The sequence below is a fragment of the Podarcis erhardii genome, assembly GCF_964252035.2.
Source record: "Podarcis erhardii genome assembly, chromosome: 4".
In the NCBI taxonomy this organism is placed as follows: domain Eukaryota; kingdom Metazoa; phylum Chordata; class Lepidosauria; order Squamata; family Lacertidae; genus Podarcis; species Podarcis erhardii.
Window position 1 is genome coordinate 95,504,807 of NC_138508.1, and position 24,550 is coordinate 95,529,356.

General features: G+C 42.5%; 1 protein-coding gene and 1 long non-coding RNA gene across 2 annotated transcripts in view; one reads left to right on the top strand and one right to left on the bottom strand.

Moving 5' to 3' along the window:
• The window catches only part of ABCC4 (ATP binding cassette subfamily C member 4 (PEL blood group)), a 158,576-nt gene that overhangs the window by 105,410 nt on the left and 28,616 nt on the right, over positions 1 to 24,550 (bottom strand). The window contains exons 7-15 of the mRNA XM_081857981.1: positions 23,990 to 24,115; positions 22,984 to 23,233; positions 19,603 to 19,707; positions 17,874 to 17,963; positions 15,311 to 15,502; positions 11,461 to 11,555; positions 10,531 to 10,617; positions 6,989 to 7,085; positions 1,860 to 2,075 (exon numbers count right to left, since the gene is read on the bottom strand). Coding sequence (XP_081714107.1) covers positions 1,860 to 2,075; positions 6,989 to 7,085; positions 10,531 to 10,617; positions 11,461 to 11,555; positions 15,311 to 15,502; positions 17,874 to 17,963; positions 19,603 to 19,707; positions 22,984 to 23,233; positions 23,990 to 24,115 — 1,258 coding nt within the window. The remainder of the gene's footprint in view (positions 1 to 1,859; positions 2,076 to 6,988; positions 7,086 to 10,530; positions 10,618 to 11,460; positions 11,556 to 15,310; positions 15,503 to 17,873; positions 17,964 to 19,602; positions 19,708 to 22,983; positions 23,234 to 23,989; positions 24,116 to 24,550) is intronic.
• The window catches only part of LOC309339976, a 637,095-nt gene that overhangs the window by 19,872 nt on the left and 592,673 nt on the right, over positions 1 to 24,550 (top strand). The gene's annotated exons all lie outside the window — the stretch shown is intronic.

The following is a 24,550-nucleotide window of genomic DNA, read 5'->3' on the forward strand; positions in this document are numbered from 1 at the left end:
CCCAGAAGTAGGTGTTTTGGTTTGTGAACTTTGCCTTGGAAGCAGAACATGTTCCGCTTCCTGTTGAGTGTGTTCCATTTGTAAATTGAGTCCCCCGCTGCTATGGGAAAGCATGCCTTGGTTTAAGAACGCTTTGGTTTAAGAACGGACTTACGGAACGGATTAAGTTCGTAAACCAAGGTACCACTGCATTGTGTTTGTCAAGAGATTGAAACAAAAAATACAGTGGTGCCCCGCAAGACGAATGCCTCGCAAGACGAAAAACCCACTAGACGAAAGGGTTTTCCGTTTTTCGAGGCGCTTCGCAAGACGAATTTCTCTATGGGCTTGCTTCGTAAGACGAAAACGTCTTGCGAGTCTTGCGATTTTTTTCGCTCCCCCCCCCCTTTTTCTAAGCCGCTAAGACGCTAATAGCGCTAATCTGCTAAGCCAGTAATAGGGTTGCTTCGCAAGACGAAAAAACCGCAAGACGAAGAGACTCGCGGAACGGATTCTTTTCGTCTTGCGAGGCACCACTGTAGCTGATTAATCCTTTTAACCATTTGACACATCTGCATATTAACCATAAAATATACACTTCCATGAGAACAGCTCAATAACAAGGACTGTATAAGTGGAACATGCATTACAGCAGCCATGAAAATGTTCTGCTTCATGTTCCTTTCACTTGTTTGTTAAATTTTTGTCTTCCTCCCAGAGGAGTCCAGAGCAGCTACTACAGATTTTGCATTGAATATTTTGATCTGAAATATGCAAAACCTCCATGGCATTAACAATCCATAGCATGACACACACTGACCACATTCTCACAATGTAATACTTTAGGCACAAGAATTCCGTCATCTCAGTCCTGCCTTAATGTGAGCAGGTAAACAAGCCAGGAACCCACAGTCAGCCACAGCTTCCCAATCAGAAACTAGAGTTAATGGTTTTCAAACAAGCAAGAGTTGATAATGGAACTTTAAGCCACGGCTTCATCCCCTAGCATGTTTAGAAGCCATTACAGTGGTACCTCTGGTTGCGAACGGGATCCATTCCGGAGGCCCATTCGCAACATGAATAGAGCGCAACCCGCAGCGGTGCGTCTGTGCATGCACGGGTTGCAATTTGCCACTTCTGCGCATGCGCGTGACGTAATTTTGTGCTTCTGTGCATGTGCGAGCAGCGAAACCCGGAAGTAACCCTTTCCGGTACTTCCGGATCGCCGCGGGACGTAACCTGAAAGAACGTAACATGAAGCAGACGTAACATGAGGTATGACTGTATTCATGTTTTTCAGCTGCATGTAATGGGAATCGACATTTAATTGTGGCATCTTGGCTGGTTTCACAGCTCGCATGATACAGGAAGTTAGTTAGGTTTACATTTCAAGACAAAATTAACTTGCGTTTCCCAAACCAATATGTGAACGTGATGCCGTTCTTCGACCCAAAAATGCTTGCAAAAATGGGGGGGGGGGGAGAGCATTCCACAGAGGAGGAACCAACACAGAAAAGGCCCATTCTCGTGTTGCTACCCTCCAAACCTCTCGGGGGGACATAGAGGAGGGCCTCGGATAACAAGCTCAAGGTTCGTGTTGCATGGGGAGAAGCAGTCCTTAAGGTATTGAAATGAACAGATAAGGAGAAATGTGCATGAAAATGAGTACCGTTTTTATTCAAGGTTTATTTAAAAATATCAAACGCAGACAGAAATGGGGTGAACTGAACATTAGCCTGGGAAAATGAGAAACTGAAAATGTAATCTTCCATCCCCAGCACAATGTGATATCATACACACACACACACACACACACACACACACAACTTAAGAAAACCAGGTGTAAACTTAAGAAAACCAGGTATATCTCATGTACTCACAGCGGGAGGTTCCGCAGACCCATCTTTCTGTGACTGCACTGAAGATTCCATTGACCACATAGAAGACTGAGAAAAGGTTCGGATCCTGGATAACCGGTGGCCAGGAGTTCCTGGAACTGGCAGCTGGTCATCGTCTTCAGGTTTTTTCAAAAAGGAAGCAAAATCTATTCCAGATCTCAGGAAGTCTGAGTAAGTGCCCTTCCCAACCTCCTTACCCTAGAAGTAAAAAAAAACAGAGTCGCATAATGCGAATAATATTCAGAAAGTGAACAAATTTACATCCCAAATAACTTAGATAATTCTACAGTCTAACGTGATACGTTGTTGACTCCCAAAATCATCAGCCTTATGGTAACAGGAGCATTGTTTTTAATTTTTTAAATGAAAAACACATTTGAGTATTTACTGCAAACATTAAAATGAAAGTTACAGATAGGTAGCCGTGTTGGTCTGCCATAGTCAAAACAAAATAAAAAAATTCCTTCCAGTAGCACCTTAAAGACCAACTAAGTTAGTTCCTGGTATGAGCTTTCGTGTGCATGCACACTTCTTCAGATACTTCTTCAGATATCTGAAGAAGTGTGCATGCACACGAAAGCTCATACCAAGAACTAACTTAGTTGGTCTTTAAGGTGCTACTGGAAGGATTTTTTTTATTTTATTAAAATGAAAGGCATAGTTAACAAATTGTAAATCAACAGCCATGTATCATCATTTCTTTTCCCTAAGTAAGATTGTTGGCACCTGTCTGTCTTGAGAAACAATGGAGTGTTCCTCCAGGGATGAAGGGAAGGGAGAAGTTATTGTTTTGTTGTTTTTCTTCCAACTATTTACTTGTATTTTTTACCTTGTATTTTATCCTGTGAACTGCCCTGAGATCTTTTGATGAAGGGTGGTAAAAGGTAAAGGGACCCCTGACCATTAGGTCCAGTCGTGGCCGACTCTGGGGTTGCAGCACTCATCTCGCTTTATTGGCCGAGGGAACCGGCATACAGCTTCCGGGTCATGTGGCCAGCATGACTAAGCTGCTTCTGGCGAACCAGAGCAGCGCACGGAAACACCGTTTACCTTCCCCCGGAGCGGTACCTATTTATCTACTTGCACTTTGAGGTGCTTTTGAACTGCTAGGTTGGCAGGAGCAGGGACCGTGCAACGGGAGCTCACCCCGTCACGGGGATTCAAACCGCCGACCTTCTGATCAGCAAGTCCTAGGCTCTGTGGTTTAACCCACAGCGCCACCCACATCCTTTGATGAAGGGTGGTATATAAACCTTAATAATACTAATGTCAAACTGCTGCATTAGCAGCACTGAAGTGACCCGCTCAGTGTGGAAGCCAGGGCAGTGTGTACAGAGGTCCTGGGGTGCCCTCAGCCTCGCAGAGCAATACGTTTGGCACCAGCTTGGCTGCAGGAGTTGCTGAAAGCAGATGTCCATACCCCATCCAACCGCCTTAGGCACTCTACTCCAGATTCGTATTGGGTTTCCTCCTCAGCCTTTTCTTCTCATGAAGATATCTCACAAGGCAGTGGAGGTTTGCACCAGAGTTTTCCTTCTAGATGAAATATCTTCCCAGGCTGATGAGTCTCATCTGCCCCTCATTTCCCTCTACAGCATGTGCAGAAACCGCCTTCTTGACTGTTGGACTCAATTGGTCTCGTCCATTCAAACCACCAGAGCCTATCTTAAAATGCAAGGGAAGCCCTTATTCACAGAGGGCTTGGGACTCAATGACTACCCTCAGCTGGTTGGGCTGGCCAGTCAAAACCGGTCCTGGAGTGTGGCTGCTATCACATGCTGACAATTTCTAGGAGCCACAGGTGAAAGCTGAACGCAAGGTGGGCACCAAAGGTGGACAAACTACCCTAGAAGGAACACAATGTGTCCCCCACCAGAGGAGGAGGAGGAGAAGTGGAGGAGTTGGGATTTGATATCCTGCTTTATCACTACCCTAAGGAGTCTCAAAGCGGCTAACATTCTCCTTTCCCTTCCTCCCCCACAACAAACCACTCTGTGAGGTGAGTGGGGCTGAGAGACTTCAGAGAAGTATGACTAGCCCAAGGTCACCAGCAGCTGCATTTGGAGGAGCGGGGAAGCGAACCTAGTCCACCAGATTACGAGTCCACCGCTCTTAACCACTACACCACACTTGCTCACAGAGGTGCCACCCTTCTCCTAACACCCCATGCACCCCCCCAAGTAAAGTATTAGGAGTTATTTTCATATAGTTCTTTTCAAAGAGGACAAAAATTGCATCTTTTCATTGCCCGTTTTTGAAGTTTTGAAATAATGAGTCAATTAGGACAACAAAATAAGCCATGGTTTATCACAATGTGAACGAGCCACAGAGAGCCTTGAGCTCATGTATTCTCCCCAGCTAATGTAAGGAGTTCCTTTTTTTTATTATTAGCTACAACTTGTCATGTCAGCTAACCCAACAAATGCGTGGTTAATCTTAACTATGCTTTGTTTGGAACATCAAGTCAATTTCAAAGCACGGATTTGAAAACAGACTCGTTTTAAACAAACCATTGTTAAGATTAACTACTGTTTGGATGTGACGCTAAACTGTAGTTAATCAAATGCTGAAGAAAAATGCTTCCCGTCTTCTCCCCGAGGTCGCTGGAGAGAGGAGAGCGGCGAATGCAAACAACTGGGGTTCACTGTAACCACTTCCCACCATTATAAACAACCATGGCTTATCATGATGTCTGCACCAGTTCTCTATGGTAATAGTCACAAGGCAGGAAGAACAGATATCCTATCACTCTGCAGATAATTTCCTGGTCTCTCTCTAATCTCAGATGACATGCAATACAAGCCAACTGGCAAACTCAAATGCTACACTGAAGCCAGCAGAAGATAAGATCAGTATGCAGATGATACCCAGCTCTACCTCTCTTTTAAATCAGAACCAGTGAAGGCGGTAAAGGTCCTGTGTGAGTGTCTGGAAGCGGTTGGAGGATGGATGGCGGCTAACAGATTGAGGCTGAATCCTGACAAGACAGAAGTACTGTTTTTGGGGGACAAGAGGCGGGCAGGTGTGGAGGATTCCCTGGTCCTGAATGGGGTAACTGTGCCCCTGAAGGACCAGGTGCGCAGCCTGGGAGTCATTTTGGACTCACAACTGTCCATGGAGGCACAGGTCAAATCTGTATCCAGGGCAGCTGTTTACCAGCTCCATCTGGTACGTAGGCTGAGACCCTATCTGCCTGCGGTCTGTCTCGCCAGAGTGGTACATGCTCTGGTTATCTCCCGCTTGGACTACTGCAATGCGCTCTACGTGGGGCTACCTTTGAAGGTGACCCGGAAACTACAACTAATCCAGAATGCGGCAGCTAGACTGGTGACTGGGAGCGGCCGCCGAGACCATATAACACCGGTCTTGAAAGACCTACATTGGCTCCCAGTACGTTTCCGAGCACAATTCAAAGTGTTGGTGCTGACCTTTAAAGCCCTAAATGGCCTCGGTCCAGTATATCTGAAGGAGCGTCTCCTCCCCCATCGTTCTGCCCGGACACTGAGGTCCAGCTCCGAGGGCCTTCTGGCGGTTCCCTCACTGTGAGAGGCCAAGTTGCAGGGAACCAGGCAGAGGGCCTTCTCGGTGGTGGCGCCCGCCCTGTGGAATGCCCTCCCATCGGATGTCAAGGCGATGGACAACTACCTGACATTCAGAAGACATCTGAAGGCAGCCCTGTTCAGGGAAGTTTTTAATATGTGACATTTTAGTGTATTTTTTATCTCTGTTGGAAGCCGCCCAGAGTGGCTGGGGAAACCCAGCCAGATGGGCGGGGTACAAATAATAAATTATTATTATTATTATTATTATTATTATTATTATTATTATAGAAAATCACTACCCTTCTTGTCAAGCCTTGCAGTCTGGATAATCTATTTACCACCATCCCTTTAAAAAACAATTGGAGAGAAATACTAGCCCTACTCAGATGTCACATTTATTTTAAACTATGGCTTAATCATGAACATGTCCCCCGCACACCTTCACTATGACTTGTCAAGGTTTGTGGCTTACCATTTATGGTTTGTTTAACAAACCATGCTCCAGGTTCATGGGGTTTTTATGCCCCATTAAATGCCACAGGGGGGCACTTTCACAATTAAACCATGGTTTCAAACAAACAAGGACTTTGCATGGCATGAGAACCAGCTATCAAGGAATAATAAACAGGTGGTGTATTCTTATTAGGGGGGAGGGAAAGGGGGAATAGGAAGATAGTTTATACAGACAGGAATTTGGGATTAATGCCCTCCTTGCTTCTTCATGTCAGATATTACTCCTAAGAAAGTGTGTCTTGGACTGCAGCCGCAACAGCACAATCTTGTGCACATTTACTGAGAAGCAAGACCAAAAATGTACACCTAGAAAACTCTGCGTAAGATTGCTACCTAAATTAGTTATCACCTTATTTTCTGTACTCATCATGCAGACTGATTATCAGACTGAAAATCTCTACCCCTTAACAAAACTTCTAATCCTCTTAAATTTCAAGCGATATTTTTTAGAGATGTGCTTAGAATGAAGCAAATTCTACTCCCCTGTTCTTTCTAATTTTAAACCAGCTGAATTAGTAAAAACAAAGTCGATGGGACTACCTCAAGAAAACAAAATTAATGGCTTTAAGAACTGCAGCTAAACACCTTCAACGATGTTTTTCACATTTCTTTCAATTAAGTGCAAGTCATAGAACAATAGTTAAAAAAACCCCCACCCCAAACCATAATTTGTACTTTAGGCTTCAGATTATTTGCACTGTTTTATAACGATTTTCTTACTGATGCTCTCGCTATTTTGTATGTCTCGTTGAGTTTACTGAAAAATGCCACTCAAATTTTCTTTTAAAAGTGCAATGAAAACTAACATGCTGATTAGCTGTGGTACTTCAGCTTCCTCTGTATTTACAAAGCCACTCCAGGGCTGAACAAACTATTTTCCTTCTTCCCTTTAAAACGTTTCATCTTTAAAATAAAAACAACCACCCAACACTGTTATATTATTCTATTCCATTTGGAACAGATTTAGTTGTGTTATAAATTGTTGTAACATTGTTCAGACTAAATAAACCAACAAACACACAATGTCAGTTTTCTAGAGATCTTATCCCCACCTACCTCCTTTAAAATTAGGATCTGGTTTGCAGACCGAAGATATTGCAACTGGTGGGTCACTAAAACAGTCACCTTTTTATGTAAAGCCTGACAGATGCACCTGCAAAAGAAACGAGATGAGAACTAATCTCTGATTTTCTAAAAGCATTTGTGCGTGTTTGTTGTTTAAGTCTTAAACTGAGAAGCAAAAGGTTCTGACCTTTGGGATGAAAGATGAGCAGTTTAAATATTGCTGTGTTTTAGTAGCGAGGATCCCACAATGTTCAAAATAAAAACCTGAATATAAAACTTCAATTCAAATAGTCTCTGGATTCAAGAAGTGCTGATCCTACTAAATTTCATAGGAGTCATAATGGTGTGTGGAAGAGGAGGAAACTGGAAAAGTGGGGGTATTATTATTATTATTATTATTATTATTATTATTATTATTATTAAAATATATAACACACGATTATTACGCCATTACAAAAAATGAAAATAAAAAATGAAACAACAACACACACTCAGAGAATTGTTTCCAAATACAATCTAAGCAAGGGATGTTAGTTGAAATTGTGATAGTTTTAGCATCAGAGTGGAGTTCAGTACAGTGGTACCTCGGGTTAAGAACTTAATTCGTTCCGTAGATCCATACTTAACCTGAAACTGTTCTTAACCTGAAGCACCACTTTAGCTAATGGGGCCTCCTGCTGCCGCTGTACCGCCGCACGATTTCTGTTCTCATCCTGCAGCAAAGTTCTTAACCCGAGGTACTACTTCCGGGTTAGCGGAGTCTGTAACCTGAAGCGTATGTAACCTGAAGCGTATGTAACCCGAGGTACCACTGTACTCCTTCCAAATTATGGATATAACTTGGGACCTGCCTATCTTCTGCAGATCGGAGGAATGACAGACACACTAACTTACATATGAAACAAATAAACATAAAACTTATTTCTAGTATAAAGGGCTAGACCTACTCCTGTGTGTGTGAAATTGTGCCCACGTTCCTATAAACTCAAAATATGCTTAAAAATAGAAAAGGCTTTGGGCTGGATTACACGGTGTGGCTTTCAACCAGAGGTTTTGGGTTGTACTTCTAGGTCTGGGGTTAGCAACCTTTTTCGGTCCACCGTTCCTCAGACCACGTGGGGGGCTGGACTATATATTGGGGGGGGGGGGAATGAACAAATTCCTATGCCCAACAAATAACCTAGAGATGCATTTTAAATAAAAGCACACATTCTACTCATGTCAAAACACCAGGCAGGCCCCACAAATAACCCAGAGATGCATTTTAAATAAAAGGACACATTCTACTCATGTAAAAACACAATGATTCCTGGACCGTCCGCGGGCAGGATTGAGAAGGCGATTGGGCCGGATCTGGCCCCCAGGCCATAGGTTGCCTACCCCTGTTCTAGGTTGTATACCCTATGTATCATGGCAACCCATTATTTTAGCTCCTGCAGCAAATAATTAGTTTGCACTGGTGCTCAGAAAGTGCACAATTTACAAAATGGGAAACTTAATTGAAAATCAATGTACCTTACCACAAAGTCCATGCCACCTGTGCACCTATTTGGACCATAAGTAGCTGCCCTATGGGGAGCCAGACCATTGGATCTATCTACCTCCATCTGCATTAGCTTGCAACATCTCTCCAGGGTTCTCAGGTGAGAGACATTCCCAGCTGAACACAGGTATGTTGGGAAACAAAGCAGTACTGGATTTGACCTATAAAGCCTTAAACAACTAAGGATTACAGTTTCTCAAAGGCTGCCTCTCCCCATATGAACCAGCCCCAACCCTGCAATCATCAACTGAGGTCCTTCTTCGCGTGCCTCCTCTGCGAGAAGTCCAGAGGGTGGCAACATGAGAAAGGGCCTTCTCTGCAGTGCCCCCCCCCCATCTGTGGAATGCTCTCCCCAGCGTGGCTCACCTGTCTCCTTTGCTACATATGTTTAGGTTACAGGCGAAAGCATTCCTCTTCAACCAGGCATTTGGCTGATTAAAATTCTACAGCTTTTTAAATAGTGTTTGTGGTAGTGGCGGGGGTTATTGGTTTGTGTTTGTTTTAGGATGTATTTTGCATTCTCATTTTGTATTTTTCTGTTGCGAACTGCCCTGGGATCTTAGGGTGAAGGACAGTATACAAATATTATTATTATTATTATTATTATTATTATTATTATTATTATTATTATTACATGCAAAGAAGATGTTCTATCACACAGCTACAGCCCTTCCTATGACTGCAAGCTTTGAGCTCACAACATAGACTGTTGCACCTCCACAACAAACAGTGGTAATTTAGAGCCCAATGCAACAAAGCTGCAATATTAAAATATCCGTTAACAAACTTCTCATTTCTCAAGCATGTGCAAAGGGCAGAACTACACATTACTTCAGCAAATGCATATACTCAAATTCTCCTTTGCTGAGGTAATGCAAATGGAAGAGCGGGGGGAGTACGAAACCTATTCAAAATCATTCCCAGACAGGATTATTTCTGGTGTCAGACCCCTGAGAAACTGGATTAGAAAAAGGAAAGGGGGGAGAGTTCTGGCAGGAGAGAATTAGCGGCCAGGGGAAAGCCTGAGAGCCGCCTTCTCCCCTATGAAAGTGTATTATGATCCAAACAGGAGCAAGGAGCCCTGGTTGGCCTCGTAACATAAAGTTTGGTGATTAGAAAAGGAGACAAAACTAGAGTTTATGGCTAAACTTGAACGGAACGTGTAAGTGGCTTTTTCATAAGTACAGTTTGCAGCTATTACCAGGCTGCAAAAATGCACAATATACATGGGTAGCCCTTAAGCCTTTCAATTGCCTTTTCAAACTAAATAATGTGGCAATAATATTCCGCACTGCTCTTTCGGCACGGCCCATGCAAAAGTGTGATGCCCTACGTGCAACTTTTAAAAACAAATTCTGGACACACTTCACATACCCCTACATTATCTGATTGCAAAGGCAAAACTGAAAAGCTTGCAAAGGGAAACCACTGCAGTATAAAAAAAGCCACTTACTCGTCCTTCCGCTATGCTCTAGTGCCATTCTGTGGTTTGTGAAGCGGCAGCATCACCAGTTTAGTGTATAGCAGAGGGCGAGCTTTATATCCAACAGTAAGTCAGCAGAGTTTGACTTCGGTAGACCTGAAATGATAACATTATTTTTAAATGCACCCTGTACGGAAAACAGGGTTTACCTGATTCACACACAACGCATTCTTTTGTAAGACACACCACCAGTCCATGCATGCGCATAACAAAAGGTGAACTCACACACATACACACATGACAGAAAGTCTCTTAAGACAGGGGTCGCAAACCTTTTTGAGCCAGTGGACACATTTGGAAATTTGAGAGAGTGCTGTGGGTGCCGGTCACAAAATGGCTGCCTTGGGGGCGGGCACTCTAAATTTGAGCATTTTCAAAAGCTCCCACATTAAACAACTGTGTTGCGTTTATTTAAAATGAGCAGCAGGAAAGTGAACATTTAGGCATAAGTCGTACTATGCTACTCTTAACAGAAATAAAATGTAAAGACACTTGGAAGTTACATACTTTTCAAACAAATGCCTGCTAACTTCTGCATCCACGGCGCTCAAGGGATCATCCAAGAGGTAGATTTCTGCATCTTGATACACAGCCCTAAAAACATGTAAAGAAATAACAGACAGGTCACTACCAAAAGAATTACAATTCACATCATCCATTGGCTACGCTGGCTTGGGATGACAGGACTAAAGAACATTTGGAAGGCCACAAATTCTGCACTCCAATATTAAAGAAAGTAACAGGAAACGGAAACTCAGTGACCCGGATCTAAATCCTCTCCTTCAACCCACTTGGTTCACCTTGAACCAAAAACTGCTCTTTTTTATATATCTAAATACCTCCCATTATTTCATAAACACAGAGTCCAGAGCAGACATGGCACTGTCCCTCCCCAAACCATGGCTTCAGATTAAGATGCCAGCCTTAGGCACCCATTTCAAACCATGGCCAACAGTTGTGGATAATTGGGCTTGTAATCTAATAACATCTGGAGGTCAGCAGGGTCCCTCTCCCTGCCTTAAGCCATGTTTGAAAACATATTAAGAACATGTGTATTTCGGATACAGGAAAAATGCTAAGGTGGTTTCCTTTGAAGGCACTTTAGAACTCTCTTCCAGGAAAGGAATGTACAGCTTCTTCCTTGTGTCCTTTTAAGGATAGTTAAAATCTCCCTCTTTAAGAAGGTTTTTAAATCCGTGGTATGTCATACTCTGCTCTGCTGCTTTGTCCTAGGGCTGTTGTGAAATTGATGTTTTATATTGCTCCAAATAGCTGCCTGGTACTGTTTGAAATTTGTGTACATCACCTTAAAGTATATATGAATTAGCAGCGTATCGGTTTTTAATTATAACATATAAATGTTAAGGTAGTTGCTATCACCATCCCTCACTTCTAAGCAGAAAAGGGCTATCTTAGTAAATGAAAGTCCCACTTTACCTGGCAAGATTAACTCTGGCTTTTTGTCCCCCACTCAGTGTAGCTCCTCGATCTCCTATCATTGTTAGGTCTCCATCTTCCAGCAGCTCCATATCCTGTTAAAAATAGAAGAGGCGTTACTGCTTGAACTGCAGTAATTTTTACAAAGTGTGTAGTCACTTGAAAATGCCAAGAGCAACAGAAACATTGATGGTCAAGTTATTGCTCAAAGCAGCAGAATCTAGCTAATGAACTAAGAACTGGGCAGAGGGAATTCAAGGGAATTAACAAAGGAAGTCATCAAGAAATTTAGAGCAACACAAATTCATCAGAAGGAATCCATTAGGCCACACTACTTTCTCCCACCTCAGTCTCCTCAGCTGTAATATGGGAGCAGTAATACTAAACTACCTCAGTGGGTTGTCATAAAGATTACTAAGCTAACGCAACACACTTTGAACACTTGCCATGCTATGTGGATTCATTATTTGTTCCATTATTAAATTTAAATCACATTGTTACAAAAAAAGAGAGATGGCATGGAACTATGTGCTACCTTTTTAAAATAAAGCTGTCTAATAAAACTTCCTAGTCTACTTGACGCTTCAACACGTATTAAAACAAAATTATTGTTGCATAGCAGTCCACATAATGGGTAGATTAAGGATCCTATTACTCAAATTAAAACAGCTCAACTGTAGGGTTAAATAATACATCCAATGCCTTGCATCAAAATTTTAAAAAATTGCTATGCTCATTCATGAAAGAGCTTTGGATAAAAGCCAATGTACATCACACTAAAGGCAACAGTTTACTAAGCTTCAAATGTTGTGAGAGATTTTTCTCCCCTTTCAAGAAATGTGTTTTATATCCTTTATAAACACCACAGAACTTGAATCTGAATTTTAGAAGGTGATGAATGTTTTAATACTGCCACGCAAGATTAGAAAAAGGTATCAACTGTGTTTAAAAGAAAAACAAGCGTGATTTGCAAAAGCTTTTAAACTGTCTGCTTTCCCCGCTATCTTTCCACTGATAGTAGCATCATAACACACCATATATTGGATCCACTGCATAATACTTCTCAAGCTGCCAAGCAAAATACATGTCTCTTAGCTAATCTGGTTCAGTGTCCCCTTCTACATCACACCTGCCAAATCAAAGAAAAGGGTCTTCTCAGTCAGAGTTGAAATACTCTGAAGCATTCTCTCGCTTAGATGCCACCCTAAGGAGCCAACAGCACTATTTCACGGCTGTAATATTAATAATAACCTTTGCCGTTCCAAATTTCTCTCCTATAATCAGGACAGTGTGAAAGATCTCCTCACATACATTATTTTCTCTTGGGGTTTTCTTGTTTAAATAGCAAACAGAGATGACTTTAAAAGCTGTTCTAGCATATATACTGTAACCAAACTTAAAGTATGATGAGCCATCAATTAAGGTAAAGGTAAAAAAAGGACCCCTGCGTGGTTAAGTCCAGTCAAAAGTGACTATGGGGTTGTGGTGCTCATCTCACTTTCAGGCCGAGGAAGCTGGCGTTTAGCCACAGACAGCTTTCTGGGTCATGTGGCCAGCATGACTAAACCACTTCCAGCACAACAGGACACTGTGACAGAAACCAGAGCACACGGAAACACTGTTTACCTTCCCGCTGCAGCGGTACCTATTTATCTACTTGCACTGGCATGCTTTTGCACTGCTAGGTTGGACGAAGCTGGGACAGAGCAACGGGAGCTCACTCCATCAGGGGGATTCGAACCGCCAACCTTCTGATCAACAAGCCCAAGAGGCTCAATGGTTTAGACCACACCACCACCACCCTCATCCCTTAAAGTATGATCAGCCATCAGTTAATGAGAACTTACTGAAAACACAGAGGTATTTATGTGCCAATACCAAAATTACTTTTTCCTGCTGCAGTAGGTTCAGTAATGTCAAGCAAATTGCTACTGATAATTTTACTTGTAAATGTTCCCTTGGGAGGAAAGGCAGGATATTTATTATTACTACTAAAGTGATGCAGTTTCTTAATGTAATAATCCAGTGCTATGCATGTAACCCATTTGAAGATCTCGAGGTTGTTAACACTGGTGAGTGTATATGACGTGCCTCCAAAAGTTTTTAGAAACCTAACAAGTAATAAAACCACATACTAAACTAATATTATAAAATCTGGAATGCTAATTCACTAACAGGCAGTTTCAATCGGTAGGTTTTTTTTGGCTATGTTAACTAACCTTTATGCAGTTTTTAAAAACATTAGCTATTTCAAGAGGTCTATGAGCTGCAAAAAGTTCACACCTGCATCATTGCATTTCTCCTCACTCTCTTCTCCCCCAATATGTTCTGGGACTTCCCTTAACCCTCTGAAGCAGATTTACCATATTTTTCGCTCTATAGGATGCACCTTTTCCCCCTCCAAAGATGAAGGGGAAATGTGTGTGCTGCCTATGGAGCGAATGCAGGGGGGAGGCAGGCAGGAAAAGCCCCCAAAAGCCACACACAAGCTCCGTGCGGCTCTTGTGGGCTTTTCCTCAGGAGGGAGAAGGGACTGACGCGGCCTGTCAGTCCCTTCTCCCTCCTCGTAGAAAAGCCCACAGGAGCCGTGCGCTCCTTAAAGGGTGCGTGGCTTCTGTGGGCTTTTGCGGGAAGTGGGGGTATTGCCATAGCCGCGTTCAGCCTCTCCCTGCCAGAGAGGGTGCGCGGGGCTAAAGAAGCCATAGCCCCGGGCTTCCCCAGCAGCCTCGAGAAGCTCACGGAGCAGCGGAAGGCTGCGTGCCTTTCAGCTGCCCCCCTTACCTGCTCTTTGGGGCTGGCAGTGGGCTCCCCCCCGCCAGCCCCAAAGAGCAGGTCGAAAGGAACCTGAAGCCTGGAGAGCGAGAGGGGTCGGTGCACACTCTCCAGGCTTCCAAGGTAGCCGCCTGAAGGCGACTGAACGCACCTTGAACGGCACCTTGTTTTAGAGGGGGAGAACAAGGGGGGGGGGAAATTCTCCCCCTCTCTGCGCAGCGCCTCCTGCCGCTTCGCTGAAGGGGCACTGGGCAGAGAGGGGGAGGGGTTTTTTTCTTGTTCTCCCCCTCTAAAACAAGGTGCGTCCTATGGTCCGGTGCGTCCTATAGCGCGAAAAATACAGTAGATCAGGGCAAGCACATGAAGGGGAAATCCCACTGCAGGAGCAGATGTCCTTGCACCAACAAAACTTTGCTGGATACAACCCTCACTGCTAATTATTCACTAAATGCATTTTGAATGGTCACTTGCACACAGTGAAGTTTTTCAAAAAATCTTCCATGGGGAGGACTGTCGGTTTGCATTTCTTAGTGCAGAAAGTATTGATCTGATGTGTAGAGAACTTTCCTATTCTGATTAGTTCAGGAGGGTTCTGGAAGCTTCTGTGTGTGAAAGAAACAATCAGAAGGTTCATGATGTTTGGGTTATACCTTCAGAGAACCTGAGCACAGCTGGTTTAAACTGATTCTCTTATCTCTTTTCTGTCAAGGTCATGCTGACTATAAAAGTAGGGCCAGAGGGAGCCTGGGTTTCACTTTCTCTATTTATCTCTCTTCCTCCTGGTGTGGTATTCTGTACATAGTATACATAGTGTTAAGGTTTAGACTTAAGTTATTGTAAATTAAAATTAAGTCTGCTGCAACTGGATTTCTTATGGACAGTGCCAATCCTGAATGTATTAGATTTATGACCATTATGCTCATTTGCCTTCAGCAGCAGTAAAGCTCTGCTGGATGAAATATTTAATTGCCTCCAGTCTATTTTTTGGGAATACCGCAACGTGTTTTACTCTGCTAACTACACGTCTGAGTTCTGCTCCGGATCAATATTGAGTAAAATTTCAGTGACAAGGACTTACTTTCTTGAGAGCACAAACTCGAAGAACCTTTTCGTATTTTTCTTTGTGGTATTCTTTTCCGAAGAGTATGTTACTTCTTACAGTGCCAGAAAACACCCACGGCTGCTGAGAAACATACGCTATTCTCCCTCGAACATCTGTGAAACCTTTGGCTGCAGACAGTTCGCCAAGGACAGCGCTCAAGAGTGAAGACTGAAAGCGTTGGGGAGAAAAAATAATTAAAGTTTAGGTTTTCGATGGGTGCAGGAAAAAATGTGTACATGCAAATCCACTCACCTCCTGCAACCCTTATTACATGGGCCGACATAATGCTTTTAGCTATTGTCAAGCAACTGGGAGAGGAGCTCAATTGCTCCCTCACCTAATCTTCCTGCACCTATTTTTACCAGGGTGAAGACTTAATAAACAGCACCAGACATAACTATAGCTAACACCAGTGCTATTTTTCTAGAAAAAGAGCTGCCGGAACTCACTATGAATGCCTCTTATAATGGCAATAGCGCCCACCTGGGAGGTGCTGGAACTGGGTTCCGGTGAGTTCCAGATGAAAAAAGCCCTGGCTGACCCTAACAATGGGGGACGCGGGTGGCGCTGTGGGTTAAACCACTGAGCCTAGGGCTTGCCGATCAGAAGTTTGGCGGTCGAATCCCCACAACGGGGTGAGCTCCCGTTGCTCGGTCCCTGCTCCTGCCAACCTAGCCGTTCGAAAGCACGAAGTGCAAGTAGATAAATAGGTACCGCTCTGGTGGGAAGGTAAACAGCGTTTCCGTGCGCTGCTCTGGTTTGCCAGAAGCAGCTTAGTCATGCTGGCCACATGACCCAGAAGCTGTACGCCGGCTCCCTCGGCCAGTAAAACAAGATGAGCGCCGCAACCCCAGAGTCGGCCGCGACTGGACCTAACGGTCAGGGGTCCCTTTACCTTTTAACCCTAACCACTGTGCCCCCCCACATCAGGCTATGCTAACCAACTGCCCCCAAATCCTTCCACACAAGCTTATTTTTTTTAATTTAAAAAAACCCACAAATTGTTCTATCAACCTTTCTTATGTACTCTTTTATTGGTTTCCATTTCTCCCTTAAGAATAAAAGCAATGAACAAGAATAAAGTAAAGCCAGTAATGAGTCATGGCAATTAGTGGAACGGTTCCCTCCAAAGTGTAAGAGACACAGTCAGAGCTGGATACACAAAGCAACCCTAAATCTTGGCACAGTTTTGCTCTAGCAAAGCTTTTTTTGGGATTCTACAACTGCAAAACAATCTGCTTTAGTTGCTGAGGTGCAGACCTCTCGTTACACAGCAGCAGCAGCAGCAGCAGCAGCACAGATTGGGCTGTCACGCAATGCAAGAGTTTGGAATACCTGAGTAATGTATTTCATTCATTTATTCGGGTCCACACCCTTCAGTTCATTAATGTGGTGATCCTCAGCCACACACTTATTAAGCCGAAATAGCTATGTGCTCTAAGCTTCCTTTCTCCCCCTCTGGGCATGCTGCGACTGAAGACTTCCTAGGTTAAGTAACCATAGTCTCTTGTTAAGTCTAAACTGGGAAACTGTGGTTACTAGGATCAGAACAAACCATAATAACCCCCCCTCCAAAAAAACATCTTCCAAACCATTGTTTCAGATCCTACTAACCACAGTTACCAGGAAGGAGGGGGCCAGGCACATGAGCAAAAGTCTCTTGTCTATCTCGACTTAGTTCTTCTTCTTTGGAAATCACTCATAGCCAAGTAAGATTGTCTTCCATAAACACGGTTTTAACAGTGAGCCCGTAAGTGACTGTGGAGGCCAATTCTGGATCCACACGTCCTTCCACAGTGGGGACATAGGTTTCTGGGCAGGAGTTGATCACGGTGAGGGTTTGCCAAGTGTGCCTTCCTTTCATCCTGAGTTCGAGCGTCTTCAAAGCCCATGACACCTTTGGTCAGGGCTGTTCTCCAAGTGGAGTACTCGCAGGCCGGTGTTTCCCAGTTGTCGGTGTTTATACTATTTATTTATTTTTTAGATTTGCCTTGAGAGAGTCTTTCAACCTCTTCTGTTGATCACCAGCATTACACTTTCCATTTTTAAGTTCGGAATAGAGTAGTTGCTTTGGAAGACAATAATCAGGCATCCGCACAACATGACCAGTCCAATGAAGTTGACACTGAAGAATCATTGCTTCGATACTAGTGATCTCTGCATCCTCCAGTACACTGGCATTAGTTTGCCTATCTTCCCAGGTGATGTCTATCTCCACTTAGTTAACCTAGACGTGAATGCCCAAATCTGGGCACACACTCTTTGTTTAGAAGCAAATTGGGAAGCATTTTTAGCACTTATGACAGATATATGCATGTTTTATTTTTTATTAAATTTCCATATCGCCCTTCATTCAAAGATCACAGGATCACCTGCGTCCATGGATTGAAACCTTAGGACGTCACAGCTCTTGCAATTTGCAACATCTTTAAAACCTATTTTGACCACCTTCCACCTGCTTCAAAATTAGAAGACTGGATGGTTTGTGGACAACTTAACTGTAATTCTTAGCACTGTAAAAATCTGAGTTATGACTTACTTTTCCTGCTCCTACAGGGCCAATCACAATTAGTAATTCTCCCGGTCTGACAGTAATTGAAATGTTTTGAAGTGTCGGCAATTCCAGAGCCTATACATTAACAAAAGAACAATTAATAAAAAATTCTGACACGTATTAGAATCAGAAAAGTCTCCAATAAAATATACCTGGAAACAGGGTTCAATGAAAGTAATAGTATTTGTTTCAAAGTAAATAGGTTAAGAATCAGGGTGGAAACTTCAAGCGATTTAGAATTACATCTATATTCTCTCAGCATTGTTTCAGAGTGAAACCTGGCCACATATTTTCTACACCATAGCTCAGCGGCATCTTTCCTTCTATTTGTTTCTTGAAATAAATAAATACTATCCAGTGAGATCATTTAATAAGTTTTCAAGATTCGATTATATATATATATAGTAACTTTGTATTAATGTAACATCTTTATATGAAACTGTGTCTTTTTGTAATATTTTGTTTACGCTGTTGTCACTTCAGTTTCCTGTACACCGCTTAGAGATATTTTAAATATATTAAGCAGTATAGAAATAAAATAAGCAATCAATAATCAATTAAAAAAAGGAAACCAAGTCTCCCCTAAAACCCAAGCCTCAGCTCACATGCCTGTGTTCTAAAACCTTTAATACTGATTCATTTTGAACTTCGGGAGGTTTCAATTTTGGAGGAAGATCCCTTTTGAAATATTATTTATAAAGCCCCACAAGGTGGCAGCATCAGCCCATTATTAACACACACACTCATTCACAACACGCAAACCATCCCTCCACAACCTTTGTGAGCATGATATCACCTTCACTGTACTGCACTTTCACTCAACAGAAAATCTGGTTCAAATATAACACTGTGTTTCAGAACGTAGCTATTGAATAGAAAGAATACAGAGAACGCAACTTAAGATAGCAAGATAGCATATGCTTGGTGAAATGGGGCCTACTGAAAATCTGAATGATCACAGAATGTTAAGGAGAACTTCAAGAGTTCATAGAATTGAGTAAGTGCATGAGTGAATCTCTGTATACCAAATGAGGCGTCTTTGCTGTATTATTTTCAGTACCTGCTTAAAACATTTTTGTTAAGGCAAGAAGACATCCAAGTGTTTAAATATTTTTAATTTACGGCTGAATTTAATTGATTTTCACTGTGTTAACTACTTGCCTTTAAATTGTTCTTATCGATAACTTTAATATTTATTTTAAACGGATTAGAGATTTTGTTACAATCGAACAGTGGATGTGCTGGACCAATGTTTTGCCTCGGGAATGGACTGGATGTGAGAAAAGGCTGGAACCTAAGTCTGTTCAACTCGATCATGCAATCTGGAAACCATTTAAGCCGGCAATAAAGGCAGTGAATTTTTTTTTAAAAAAACCTATTTTAAAGGCTTGTTTTCCCTCTGCCAGGCTTAGGGTGTCTCAGCCGGCAGTAGCCTTGCTGCTGAACAGGGTTTGGATTTGGTGTAACTTTATGCCATCTTAATTTACACCAGCTTCTGATGTAGAAGATTGCTTCCCTGCCTCTGCCCCCCCTACCCAAAAACCAACAACAACTCACCAAATTGGCTCACCGTTGCCACTTACTTCTTAAATCAATGATAAAAAGAGAATTCAGCAACACTCAACTGTAGAAGAAGTCTACTTCTGGGATTAAATCAAACTCCTTCCTATTTTGCTGTTTCAAAGTGGGGGGTGGGGGTGGGGAATGACATTACCTTGTCCCAGTAACAGGTCAAATCCTGCACATGAAGGAGTGTATTTTCACTGCCAGTTTTGAGTTGCGGGCTGACCTCAGAAATCTCATCAAGGATCAAAAAGTTCTGCACCAACAGGGGGGAAAGCACAAAGACTTCTTTGAGCACAAAGCAGAACCGCATAGGGAAAATAACCCAGAATTTCCTTGTGAATCACAAGGTTACATAGCCACATTCAGAAACTATAAATGGCGCTAACTGGTAAACAACTTCAAGTCTGGAAAACTGATAACCCACCACCTCCTTGTAAATATATAGGAAGAGCAGCCACCAAATACACCTGAAAAGTTAAATCACTGTCTAAGAAATTATAGTTTAAAGTTGGCATATTTAATTCTAAATGCACCCTGGAAAACTACACTTTCATTCTACAAATCTTGCAAAGTAGGGGTGCCCCCCCACAAAAAAATTAATAATGAGAACTAGATCAATAGCTGACCCAAGGCTGCTTCAAAGGCAAATTTTAAAATGAAGCAGAACATAGCAGAGACTCAGAGGTCTGGCAGCCAGGTAAGCATTGCTTCCCCCAGTGGTGCCCACCAACTGTATGGATGGGAAACTTTTGATCCACAAACCATATAACCTGACCCATGAGGTCAAACCACAAGTCAGCTGACTTTACTTGTGAAGTCAGCTGATGTGGAGGACACGGTTCAAGTCTACACTGCTTGTGGATGCCTGCTCCTAGCAAGGAACAGGTACCCCCAGCCAGAAGACAGAATTTAACCCTTGCTCAGTGGCTGATTTTGTTGTTGTTTAGTCATGTCCGACTCTTCGTGACCCCATGGACCAGAGCACGCCAGGCACTCCTGTCTTCCACTGCCTCCCGCAGTTTGGTCAAATTTAAACGGCGGATTTAACAGAGGTTAAATCTTGCTTGGTTTAAATTTGCTGCTAAAATGGAACACACAGGATGAAACGGTTAAATCAGCTATGATTAAGTGGGCACAAGATGTTGGTCATGATATTATGTTTGCTGACTGGGAGCAGTTATGGACCACAGGTATTAAATTTACGGCATGTAGTGCCTTGAAAGAGAATATAATGAAAATGATCTATAGGTGGTACATGACCCCAGTCAAGCTTGCAAAGATATATCATCTGCCCAATAACAACTGCTGGAAGTGTAATGAATGCGAAGGAACTTTTTATCATCTTTGGTGCCCGAAGATTAAGGCCTACTGGGAAATGATCTATAATCTTTGGTGCCCGAAGATTAAGGCCTACTGGGAAATGATCTATAATGAAATTAAGAAAATCCTTAAGTGGACACTTATAAAGAAACCAGAGGCTTTTCTCTTGGGCATGGTGGGCCAAATGGTTCCAAAGAAAGATAGAACATTCTTTATGTACGCAACAACAGCAGCAAGAATTCTTTTGGCGAAGTATTGGAAGACTAAAGAAGTACCTACTCTGGAAGAATGGCAGACCAAGGTGACTGAATTTATGGGATTGGCAGAGATGACCGGCAGAATCCGTGACCAGAAGAGAGAGACAGTGGAAGAAGATTGGAAAAAATTCAAAATCTATCTTAAAAATTGTTGTAAAATTTCGGAATGTTAAGATGTCAAGGGATTGGATATAAAGAATTACAGCTGTAAAAATTGAAATTTAAAAAAAGCCTTAAAGAGAATTAAATATAAAAAGGGATGAAGGATTGCTAAAAAAATTTAAAATAAGGATGCAGTGAAGGGGAGGTTTGGGGAAGTCGTGTTATGTTTGTCTGTTTTTTTGTTTATGTTGTAAAATTAATAAAAATTATTTAAAAAAAAAAAAAAATCTTGCTTGGTTTGGCTGCCACACACCAATGAACAGCCAACGCAAGGTCCTTTTTCCTCCAAGTTTGGAAAATGCAGACTTCTTTTTCTTCTCTCCCTGCCACCATAGGAAGGGGGGAAATAAGTGCTATGTGAGCCCTGCGCCTAGCACTTCTCAAAGCATCCTTGTGCTGTAGTTCCCAAGCGCCTGACAGCCAGCCGGCTGGCTGGGACTTGACCGGCAAGCAGCACAACGCAATCGCTTGTTGCCACAGCAATATTGTGAGATTGGCAGGTGCATGGCCCTATCGAATTTGGTGGATTGGTAGACTGATCCTGACAAATAAATTGGCAAGAAATGCTGACAAAATGTTTATGTGCTTCCTCTCTCTAAGAGGCCACAAAGGACTAACATCTTCTTCTCTGGCGACCACTTGAAGCCAAGGAAGGTTGTCTTCCATCAATACGATTTTAACAGTGAGTCCATAAGTGACTGTGGAGGCCAATTCTGGATCCACACATCCTTCCACAGTGGGGACACAGGTTTCCGGGCAGAAGTTGGTCGTGGTGAGAGTTTGCCAAGCGTGCCTTCCTCTTAGCACGTTTCTCCCTTTTGTCTTGAGTTTGAGCATCTTCAAACCCATGACACCTTTGGTAAAGACTGTTCTCCAATTGGAGCGCTCCCAGGCCAGTGTTTCCCAGTTGTCGGAGATTATACTACATTTTTTTAGATTTGCCTTGAGAGAGTCTTTGAACCTCTTTTGTTGACCACAAGCAGTACTCTTCCCATTTTAAAGTTCGGAATAGAGTAGTTTCTCTCTTTAAGAGGCCACAAAGGGCTAACATAGATACAGGAGGGAGACTTGCAAAAAAAAAGTGGTCTGGCAGTTTTGTGGATTTGTAACGCTGCAATTAAACATATCCAGCGAACATCCGCTTTTGTTTAGAATCATAGAATCATAGAGTTGGAAGAGACCACAAGGGCCATCGAGTCCAACCCCCTGCCAAGCAGGAAACACCATCAGAGCACTCCTGACATATGGTTGTCAAGCCTCTGCTTAAAGACCTCCAAAGGAGGAGACTCCACCACACTCCTTGGCAGCAAATTCCACTCTCGAACAGCTCTTACTGTCAGGAAGTTCTTCCTAATGTTTAGGTGGAATCTTCTTTCTTGTAGTTTGGAACCATTGCTCCGTGTCCGCTTCTCTGGAGCAGCAGAAAACAACCTTTCTCCCTCCTCTATGTGACATCCTTTTATATATTTGAACATGGCTATCATATCACCCCTTAACCTCCTCTTCTCCAGGCTAAACATGCCCAGCTCCCTTAGCCGTTCCTCATAAGGCATCGTTTCCAGGCCTTTGACCATTTTGGTTGCCTTCCTCTGGACACGTTCCAGTTTGTCAGTGTCCTTCTTGAACTGTGGTGCCCAGAACTGGACACAGTACTCCAGGTGAGGTCTGACCAGAGCAGAATACAGTGGCACTATTACTTCCCTTGATCTAGATGCTATACTCCTATTGATGCAGCCCAGAATTGCATTGGCTTTTTTAGCTGCCACGTCACACTGTTTCTTACACAATACCTTGATTCGTCGAATGCTGACCATTGCTTCCGATGCTCTCTCAACAGCCGCTGGGAAGAAGAGAGTAACTGTCAGTCTCACGGCACCATAGAGAGACACCGCAACGAACACCCGACTTGCGGAGATCTGATTGCCCAGCAACACATAAGTCATGAAGGTCATAAACACGGTGATTTTGCTGGCAACGAAGAAAGATGCCAGGTTCATTCCCCGAAGGTAAGAACTCTTGAGAACCTTGGAGATCTCCTTCCTGAAAATAATAATAGTAATAACAACACAGAGTTGATTAATAAGTATTTGTTTTCATGGCACATAACAATACATTCAATGCACAAAGAGATCTTCTGAAATGTGTGTATTTTAAAGACACACCACGATAAATCAATCTAGAGAGAAGTGCATTAGAAGTCCTTTTGTTCTTCTAATCACATTTAGTAATAAACAAGAGAGGAGAAAGATCATAGCAGGAGCAAGATTTCATTTCCTGTGGTTGGATTTTTATATATCTCTAATTTTAAAAACAAAAACAAAAAAGGTTAAAAAAGAAGGACTGGAGCCTCAGGATCCCTACAATTCTATGAAAATACCTGATAGCTTATACAATATATAGGATTACTCTTTTGGAGCACATTTTTGAGGTCTCAGGGTATAACAAATTGAAAATATGCTGGGTCCCGCTTTGTACTTTTCTCAGGTTTTAAAGACGGCGATATGTTTAAGTTACCGCATACGGCAACCGTAATTATTATTACATCACCACTACTTACAGAAATATATGTTACCATTGCATAAGAAACAGGCTATTCAGGCACATTGAGATAATTGTTTTATGTCCTCCAAAAAAAATTCTTGGAATCTTTTCTTGAGACATATCATTAAAGAAGACATATCATTAAACTCCTATATAGCTGTTTTTTTAAAAAAAAACACACAAAAAAAAAAACTAAGCAAACTAGAAGGTGGCAAGGTTGCCTGTCCATAACTTTGGATAAGCGTTCAACATTACCTTCTCATGTTGTTCACAAGATCAGCGAATGACTTTTCCCAAGCATACATCTTAATTATCCGCATTCCACTGATTACTTCATTCATGGTCCTGATCCTTATATCTGTGAAGGCTGCTGTTCTGCTCCTGCAATTTCAAGAGGAAGCTATTAAAGTTGCAATCAAAGCATTTGTAGCTTTTGGTTTTTGGCTTTTTAAAAAAACATCCTCTAGGATGGATATATATATATATGGGCCCCAAAATGGTTAATGGTTATTCCGCAGACATCCATAGGTTATTTCCAAGCGGAAAGAATGTACGAACGCTAATGAATAACTGTTTAGTGAACTGTTTACCTAAGATTAGAGAATCATTTAAGCTTTTGACGCTGTTCCAATACACCTATGGGTGACCTTGAGCCAGTCACTCAGACCAACCTATAGCACAAGGTCGTTGTGGGAATTAAATTAGGATGGAAAAGAACCTGGGCTTTTTAAAGCCAGAACTTGCAGGAACTTTGTTCTGGCATGTCTCAAGTGTGCGCCACTGCCATGATAAGAGAATGTATTCATAGTAAGTTTT